We start from the raw sequence: 9,993 nt of genomic DNA, 5'->3' as shown, positions 1-9,993 counted from the left end.
AAGAACATTTCTAATTAGTATTAATTCTACCATTATTGTTTAAATATTTTATATTTTTTTATGTTTTTTTAAATAATGTTGTGGAATTTTTTAAAAAAAACTTAAATTTTTTTTTTTTGTTCCTAAGTCATATAACAATAAAAATTATTTTTTTAATAAAAAAAATAAGAAAACAAAATCCCATTTGATAATTATATAATAATCACAAAAAAAAAGCCTTTTCCATGACTTTATATAACAATTTCATCCTCATGCATTCAACAATTTTGATTCAATTATTGAAATTATGAGATGAAATTTATCTTGTTTGTATTAAGTAGCCAATGGCTCTCTCTAGTCTATGGCATCTAATCTTCGTACAAGAATCCGTGAAGACAAACAATGAGCTCAAATCCATAAATAATTAACAAATGATATCAGTGCTAATCCCGACTAAAAATTATATTGCTCTTTAACTTACAATTTCTAACCCAATTCCCAACCTCTCAAATTTATCACATCTCTAACTCAATATTCCATTAGCAGATAAAGAAAAACTCTTGATCTTGGAAATGTTGAGTTTCCAACATTAGTAAATATCAAATGGTATCAATGTTTATCCCGACTAAAAATTATGTTGTGCTTTAATTTACAATATCTAACCCAATTCCCAACCTCTCAAATTTATCACATCTCTAACTCAATATTCCATTAGCAGATAAAGAAAAACTCTTGATCTTGGAAATGTTGAGTTTCCAACATTAGTAAATATCAAATGGTATCAATGTTGATCCCGACTAAAAATTATGTTGTGCTTTAACTTACAATATCTAAGTCAATTCCAACTTCTCAAAGTTATCACATCTCCCCTAACTCAATATTCCATTACGAGATAAAAGAAAAACTCTTAAATCTTGGAAATGTTGAGTTTCCAACTTTAAAAAATCGACCAACTTTCCTAAAAACTTAGGCGTAAAAACAATTAACAAATTTGTAGGACTCAAACCCTATCAACCTCTACAAACAGGTTTACTCTCAGCCTTCACATCTTCAATCAACACATTTAGAAGTAAATCTTGCAATAAGCTAAATGAACATAACCCTAAATAAATTGTCAGCTAATAAAACTCATACCTGGCCTCTATAATGAATCTCTGATTTCTCAACCTTCTTCATAGCAAATATATATATAAGATGGCCAGTTTTCTTCTCCCTGCAGACTCTAACCTGCACAACAGTAAAGGAAGAACCAAGGATGTAATTGACAAGTTGAATTAACTGTTGTAACAGCATCCAAGAAAACAGACAATACAGACAAATCTCCAAAAACCACTTATTTACAGTAGTTCCAATCTCTAGTATCAGTGCCAGCAACCTAACGCAACAAACCTTTCAATGCAGGAACTGATCCTGCAATTGATTTCCAACTCTTTACAGACAAACCCCAAGATTCAGTCCCACTCGAGTGACATCACTACACACATAAAAATAAAGTAAATAAGTATGTTTTCATGTTTTTATTTTGAGTGCAGTCCAATTCCCCTTCACAAGACATTTGAAATACTGGATTGATGGACAATTGGGGAAGCTGGTTAAAAGAAGAAAAGAAAATCACCAGTGAATACTGGCTCCTGCAGAAGGGATAAAAAACATTCTAGATTCATATTCAGCAGAAAGAGGTGGTACTAGCCATTAGCAAAACTTCTAAAATGTATAATAAGATGAAACCCCAGTTTAGTGTCGTAACTAATTTTTTGACTAAAATATGTTTTACAAATTTTAGGCTAAATATTTTAGTCTAAAAATAAGTTTTTGAGAATTTCTTTAGAAAATAGAGTAATTTTTAGAACAAATTTGAGGTGTTTTTTCAGGTGTTTTCTTGTCTGAGTGCTATGAGAAACAACTGGAAATACAGAGAGTAGGCCAGGAATATTATATCGTGCATATGAACATAGTACCTTCACAAAGAATAGACCAAGAATGCACTTTTTTAGAATTTAGTTCCCAAATAGTTTTGTTCCTAAAAACAATAGAACTGTTATAAAAAAATTGACTTTAGAGAACTGTTTTCAAAAACATTACATAAAGTTTCTCCCTTCTTTTCCACAGTTTTTTGGGCGACCAAACAGTAGTTATTTTCTCTTCTTTGAAGACCTCAGCATCAGCAAATTTCTCTAGTATAGTACATCTGCATGAAAACACTTACCCTCAGAAGTAGCAATTCAAAACGCCACAATCACACTGATGATATGAATTTCTTTGATGAGACCTTTATCATGCAATGATAGATTCAATATAAGCCATTTGAAACTATTCATCTAGGATAGCTTTATGCTAATGCTGAGCTGTAAGCATTGATCACACCATTAGCAAAATATATAATCTTTAAGAAACCTTTATTTTTTGACAGGTATATAACCATTGAGAAACTATTAAATTCTTACAGAAAGAATAACAACCATACAAATTAACATTCCATTAGAACCTAAATTAACGCATGCAATGCCACTAGACAATGATAAGAGTGCAAAGAGCCTAGTTGAAAGTGAAGTGGCAGGCCTACCCATCCCAACCAGGATAAGGGGGGGGGGGGGGGGGGGGGGGGGGGGGGGGGGGGGGGTGGTTTGGGTTCACAAAGAGAAGCACTAGTGCCTAGACAACTCTAAAGTTTATGAATGTATACCGCACTTTAACAAGCATAACAACAACAAAAATGACCAAATTTTACTCAATCTAACTCATAATGAAAATTGGAAACCGAAAATACCCAAATCATGCTGCCAACAGAAATATTTAAATTTGAAGCTTTAAAGTGGAGCATGAGTGGCTTTACAGATTCTGCATCCACCATGCTAAATTCCATATATGATGGATGAGCAAATAAGACAAAAAACATTGTGGGTTCCATGGCTAAAATTTTTCCTTCTCAATTTCTGATATCAGAGTTTTTGTAAGGACTGGAAGTTTTCCACACGTACAATGTGGATTGTGTCATATCAGTAGCAGATAGTGACATTAAATGAAAATATTATCATGTTTTAAATGAGAGGATTAAAACTTTCAAGTATGTAATCCAAATATATTTGCCTTCAGATGATATTTTCTCTCCAAATAAATGTGCTTTATTTTCACCATATTATCAGGGAAGAACTAACTGTTAATCTAGCATGTTGTTATCCTATCATCACTTCATTTCATTGTTCTTCTCATGGAATGAAGTTCAAAGTTGTTGCATCTTTTGCAGGGGGAAAAGAGGACACTCTAAACATGAACTAATTGATGATGATGGTTCCTTGCTATATTCCTCAAATTTTCTGATTGTGAGCATTTCAGTGTGAGTAAAGATGAAAATGTAGGGAACAAAACACAATCAATTGATATATAAACCTTAATATTACCATGGAGATACAAAAGCATGATTTGTAAAAGGAAAAAGGAAAAAAGCAGGAAAAATTTTCACTTTTGCATTTTTTGAGGGTCCAATAACTAGTTAAATACACACAAACACCTACCTCAGAAACAAACAAAATAAAGCTTTATTTGACAAATCCTTCACTAGGAACTAGGGCTCTTTCAAACCTCAAAATCCTCAATAATCAATGATGTAATCCAATGAGAATGGATACAGGCAACAAATAGTTAATCCCTATACGTAACAAACAAATCCTATTACAATGTTGAATTCAAGGAATTGTTCAGTCTTAAGTCATGGAATCGGCAGAAGTGGACTATTACACTAGCTTTTGACCTAGAATTAACAGATGGATTAGCATTGTTTAATGCCAATGCCCGGTCAACATGTAGAGAAGAGAGTTGAGAAGACCTTTAGGAGCGTAACATTCTTTTTCTTCTTTTCTTGGTGCTAAAACCCTTTTTCAAAGTTTCAAACTGTGTTCATAGTGTCCCTTCTCTGTTCTTGTAAATTCTTGGACCCCAAAGTCCATTAAAGCATATCCAAAGATGTAATTAAAAAAAAACAAAAAAAAAGAAAGAAACTGTCAGTATGAGTTGAAGCAAATTTGAGTTGATGGAAATGGCGCGTGTGTTTTAGCCTAAATATAACTAAAACAGGGACAAATTAGGGGAAAACAGGGTAGCACACATTCTTAATAAAATAAAATTTCAAGAAAAACCACATTAAATATAAGTATATATGATTAAATAAAAATTATGCAAATTGTTTGTCTAGAATTTTAGCATATGAAATTTTTGTTTTGTCATGATTCTTAGTTATAACAAAGACTTTTTTAAGATTTTAAAGTTTAATCAGAGGAGATAATTTAAACTCTCATCCTTGGAAACAATTTTGCATCAGTAACCTCTCCGACAACACATAATTAAACAACTTCAAGTGTGAATACACAAGAGAAGTTCCACTACAAACTTTGGCAATTCTTACCCATAGATGTCAACCACACAAGTAAAATATGAAATTTCTGGCAATATTTAGATTCATAGAGATCTTAATATTGCCAGATAATGCAACCATATGAATTATTTAGATTCACAGAGATCTTGATATTGCCAGATAATGTAACCATGTGAATCTTACCGCAGACTGAAAGTGGTCAAACTGCAGCAATGTATGGAAAATGCAAGCATGCATGCAAGCAATTAAAGGTATTCAATAGTAGAATGTACCAGATTTGCCTTGCGTCCTAATCCCATAACAAAGTTATCAGGCTTTATATTGTGGTGTCGAAAACCCTTGACTGCATTTATTCAACTCTATTAATCCACATAAAATATAGGAGAAAAGCATAAGTATGGATACTACAAATGAAAAGTTTGTGAAAATATCAGCTTACTTCTAGTTGATCTGCAAGCATTACAACTATTTTCAATGAAAACTTCCAATAGCAGTAGTTGAACAAGTCCTCTAGGCTTCATCCAAGAAGGTTAATGGCCATGTCATTGTATTCGCCCTCAACTCCAAACCATTTGACATTAAGAACACCCACTTCATCCAAAAAGAAATAAAACTAAAATAAATATAAATTTGATGAACTCAGGTTTAATCAGGTTGACAATATCTCACTTTCTTATGTCACCAAAAATCACCACATGAACACTTTCCATCCTTGAAATGGTGAAATCGACTGTTATCCCTTACAACTATTTCTCTCCCAACAATCTTTGAAATGAACTTCGTTGCTGTGTGGCAGTCAACACACACCCGAAGGTTCTTGGTTACACGAATTGTCGTCCCAGCAGGAGTGCTGATGATGCCGAACGTTATGGCAAGTCTTTCACTGTGGCTACATAATAAGTATCTCTTTTGCTCCTCCTCTACATCATGGAGCACCTCAGTTGTGTCTAGAACATACCCTTCTCGTTCCATCTGCTCCAGAAGAACTTTGAGAGCCTCGTTTATTCTATCATAATATGGGTGGGATTTATCACCTGCCACAAAAGCATGTACCTTGTTCTTAATCTCGATCCAGCTGCAAGCTGGTTTCTTTTTCATGCCCTTATCCCTCATAGCAATCCTCAACTTTCGTGCATCTTTCCATCTTCCAGCGGCAGAATATATATTTGACAAGAGAACATAAGCTCCAATATTTTGGGGATCAACTGTAAATAGTTTTTTGGAAACTTTTTCAGCCAATTCAATGTTCTTGTGAACTCTACAAGCAGCCAATAACGTCGACCACACACTTCCTGTTGGTTCAATATGCATGTCAGAGATGAACTCATAAGCTTCCTCCAACCTTCCCACTCGACCAAGTAGGTCTGCCACAGCAGCATAGTGCTCCAATCCAGGAATGATTCGATAATCCTGGGTCATACTATTAAAATATTTCCAAGCTTCATCTACCAATCCAGCATGGCTGCAAGCAGTTAAAACAGCCATAAATGCCACGTAGTTGGGCTTTACTCCCTCCACTTCCATCCGCTTGAATAAGGAGATCGCATCATAGGCATGGCCATGCAAAGCATAGCCCATAATCATGGCTGTCCATGAAACCATGTCATATAGCTCCATCTTATCGAAAATCCATCTAGCAGTTCTAATGTTCCCACATTTTGCATACATGTCCACCAGTGCACTAGCTATAAACACATTGCCGTCAAATCTACTCCTAATTATGTATCCATGGAGCTGCTTACCTAAATGTAGTGTTGTCAGGTGGGCACAAGCTGGCATTATACTTGAAAAGGAAACATGATTGGGCTTAATTTTAGCAATCAACATTTGTTGAAAGAATTTCAGACCTTCATCAAACATACCATTCTGCACACACCCTGCAATAATAGAGTTCCATGAAATGCCATCGTGTTGAGGTAACATATAAAATACCCTACATGAATCGTCCACTCTAGTACATTTTGCATACATATCAATCAAGCTACTCCCAATGAACACGTCTGCATCATAACCATTTCTAATAGCATACCCGTGAATCTCCTTTCCCTTTAGAAGGTTCACATACTCTGCAAAAATAGGAAGAACACTGGACAAAGTAAAAGAATCGGGCCTCAAGTCAGCATTCCCCATCTCCCTAACCATCATTAAAGCATCTTCATGCATCCCATTTTGTGCATTTCCAGAAATTACAGTGTTCCATGAAACAATATCTCTTTTAGGCATCATTTCAAACACTTTCCTCAAACTTCCCAAATAATAAGACTCCTTTTCCTTCTTACTATAAACATCACTTGTTTTCCCCTCATCAAAAACTTTCTTGTATGTGTTAACTTGATACAGTATATTGCTCATTTGATTCAAATCCCCATTCTGATCAATACCAGCAACACGTTCATCCAATTCACATGGCAAGTCATGTGAATTACTACATTTCCCAATTTCCCTTGGTTCAGGAATTCCACCAAGCATCTTGGAATCACAAAATCTCTGCACCCCACCCTCCTCCAAACTCCAAAATTTTGAATACATATTCATAAGTGCATTACAAGTATAAAGATCAAAACCCATGCCTAGCCTAATAATGCACCCATGAACTGACTCACCAAACCTCAAGTCCTTCATCAAAGTGCATGACTTTAGCACAGAAGGGAACACATTATGATCTGGGTATTTTCCAGAAGCCAGCATTTGAATGAAGAAAGATAAGGAATGGAGGAAGAGGCCATGGGAAGTGTAGCATCTGATGATGGATTTCCAAGCAAGAGTAGTGGGTGGTGAAGGGAGTGAGTTGAAAATTAAGAGGGAGTCATGTAAGAGGTTGAGGTTAGAGTAGATGGAGAGGATAGTGGAGAGAAGAGAGGGAGATGGTAGGCTTGTCCTGAGGATTTGGGCATGGAGTTGTTTGGCTTGAGATTTGGATTTTACAGAGGAGGGATTTTGAAGGAGGGTTTTGCAAAGGTTTTGGGTGGTATTCATCGGGATTCCCTACGTGCATGGTGACGATGGTGTTCAATGGTTTAGTCAAGGTTCATGATTGCAGCATGTGTATGGACTTGCAGCAAAGTCAAGGATGCTTTGTCTTCCCAGATACCTGAGGAAAAGAGGGAAAGTTAAAATAGTAAATTAGAAATTGAAAAGAAAATAACCACAGAGAATTATTAGTGTACAACATGTTTATAAGTTATAACCAATTCAACAAACAAGCAAAACTAGCATCAAAATCAAAATGAACAAAACTTGGCCCATTACAGTTTCTTAGGAGGAAAATTATACCATCAAGTTGAAGTAAAAACTAGTCCTAATATCAATCAAAGAAAAACTTATTTCAAGTGAGTAACTGGAAGGCCCAGCAAGAAAGCAAGTTTGACACAAAGACAATTTGCAAGTGAAGGGACGGATTCTTTTTTGCTGCATACTTGCAGCTTCTATAAACACAAAAAGTGTAAGTGACATGCAAGTAAAATGGGCAAAATCTAAAATATCTATGTTGCATCAATGATGTGAATATAGATCAACTAATTTTAAAATTTCCACTATTTTTTCTATTGGTAAGTAAGAAAGAACGAGTGTTTGAAAAGAAAATGATAGCCAATATGTCTCAACTCAAAAGAGAATGTCATCTCTTCATAGGTCTCCTAGACTAGAGCCATGTTTTCTCTACCTCTTGAACCTTCACTGAAAACTAATGCAAACCATTTTGCAAGTCTTTTTTTCTAGTTGCCTGAAATTATCTTCTCATGTCTAACCAAGGTGAAACCCTTCATAATAAGATCCCTTTCTCATTGTTATTATCCCAAAACCCAAAAATAAAAATAATGAAATAAAATAAAATAAATAAAATCAGACTTCTAAGATTGCTATTGAGCTGAAATGAAGAAAATCAACTGAACAAAACCTTATCTCTCAACTATATTTTCAGCCCCTGCACTATTTGGCATAATTACAGACAATTCCATTGGATACACCATCAAACAGGATTTATAATCATTCAATTTCAATACTACACAATAAAATAGGGAATCTTCAACATATATATAAAGATTTCACATACCAGCTTGATAACCACCTCTTCTCCAGTTTGTACATTAATCCTGAAACAAAACAAAATCAAATCACCATTAACGCAGATAATTCCCATAACGGCAAAGCTACATTTGATTGAAAAAGAATCCCTACCTCAGTAAAGCTCCCCGAAACCCTAGGTTTACGATCAGCGGACCCACATTTTCCTAGCAAAGAATTCGAGGGGAAAATAAATTTTGTGAGAAACTAGAAAAGTGGGAAGAGAATCTAAAAGAAAAATGGGAATTTGGATTCCAAGGCTGAGGCTTTGGATGTGTTTGGAAGGAGAGAGAGAGAGAGAGAGAAAGGGTTTCCGAAGATTCTAAGAAAATAATTAGAAAATTGCTAAATTATGAAAAATGTTTTTAAATTTTATTTATTTGATGAACAAGGAATTCTCGGTCTGTCGACTCTGTCTGTCCCAAATAAATTTTAAAAATAATTTAACTGAAAAATAATTTTCAAAATTACTTTCAAATGAAGATATTTTAAAAAATAAAATTAATTTATTACATTTTAATTTAAAAAATTAGCATATGTTTATTTAATATAAAAGTAAAAATTACATGTACAATTTTGTTAGATAATAAAAAATTATATTATAAAATTAAGATGATCATGAACAACAACAGATTAATTTATGAATATAATCTATATTATATTTGAATGGAGGAGTTGAATTTTTTTATGTTCTGAGGAAACTAACAGAGGTTAGTTTTTGTTGTTACTTTTTTTTTATTGAATAAAATAGTTAGAATCCATTTTATTGTGATTTTAGGAAAGACTTTTACTTTAAAAAGTGTTTTTGATAAATAAAAAAAAAAAAAAAAAGTGTTTGACCAAATTTAGAAGATACTTTGATTATATTTGATTCTCAGGAAAATTTGAAAGAAAATACAATAGAGAAAAAAAAAATATAAATGAAAAGAGAAAATAAAAAATAGATTTTAAGTTAATAAATTATTTTAATTTTTTTTCATTTATTTGTCTCTCTTATTAAATAATTTAAAAATATATAAAATTTTAAATAATTTTAATTATACTTGACTTTATTTCGCATTTTTCATAGTAAAATAAAAAAAAAGAATCATTTAAAAAAAATATTTTTCTCCCTTAATATTTTTCGAGAACCAAATATAACCTTTTAAAATTTTGAAAAATTATTTATAAAATTAGAAAATCACTTATAGTGTTTGATGGAAAAATACTTTATGATAAAACAGTTCCATTAAAAATACTTCAAATAGAAACATTATCAAATGCACTCTAACATTCTCAATGTTCATCAAAGAAAAGCTTAAAAACGTTTTGAAAAATTTGAGAAAAGTTATAGTAGAATGAAAATATAAAATAAAAAATAAAAAAATAGTTTTAACAAATTTTTGTTTTCATATTTTTCAAATTCATTACATTTATTTTTAAAATATTTTTAAAATGCATAATTTTTAATTAATTTTAATTACTAAAAAGCTGAATACTCCAATGGTTTAAAATATATCTTTTTCACATGCATAATTTGTATGATAATAATAGAAATTATTTTAAATTTTAACTAAAAAGAGAATTCAAACACTTAAATGACA

At 32.7% G+C, this 9,993-nt stretch overlaps 1 protein-coding gene across 4 annotated transcripts; it reads right to left on the bottom strand.

Moving 5' to 3' along the window:
• Positions 1 to 539: 539 nt before the first annotated feature.
• On the bottom strand, positions 540 to 8,759 carry LOC100262037 (putative pentatricopeptide repeat-containing protein At3g23330). 4 transcript variants are annotated; one of them, XM_010654833.3, is made up of 8 exons: positions 8,525 to 8,754; positions 8,400 to 8,439; positions 5,018 to 7,439; positions 4,788 to 4,939; positions 4,621 to 4,691; positions 2,062 to 2,167; positions 1,369 to 1,453; positions 540 to 1,206 (listed from the first exon to the last, which is right to left on the bottom strand). In XM_010654833.3, the coding sequence occupies exon 3, from the start codon at positions 7,322 to 7,324 to the stop codon at positions 5,027 to 5,029; it is 2,298 nt and encodes a 765-aa protein (XP_010653135.1). In that variant the 5' UTR covers positions 7,325 to 7,439; positions 8,400 to 8,439; positions 8,525 to 8,754; the 3' UTR covers positions 540 to 1,206; positions 1,369 to 1,453; positions 2,062 to 2,167; positions 4,621 to 4,691; positions 4,788 to 4,939; positions 5,018 to 5,026. The 4 variants fall into 4 exon arrangements, with proteins under 4 accessions (XP_010653135.1, XP_010653129.1, XP_010653132.1 ...); XM_010654827.3 differs by having other exon boundaries at positions 4,788 to 7,439; positions 8,525 to 8,759; XM_010654830.3 differs by having other exon boundaries at positions 4,621 to 4,707; positions 4,788 to 7,439.
• Between the last annotated feature and the right edge of the window lie 1,234 nt (positions 8,760 to 9,993).

Source organism: Vitis vinifera, chromosome 8 (genome assembly GCF_030704535.1).
Source record: "Vitis vinifera cultivar Pinot Noir 40024 chromosome 8, ASM3070453v1".
Lineage (NCBI taxonomy): Eukaryota > Viridiplantae > Streptophyta > Magnoliopsida > Vitales > Vitaceae > Vitis > Vitis vinifera.
The sequence above is the reverse complement of the archived record's forward strand: the minus strand, read 5'-3'. Positions and strand labels throughout refer to the sequence as shown.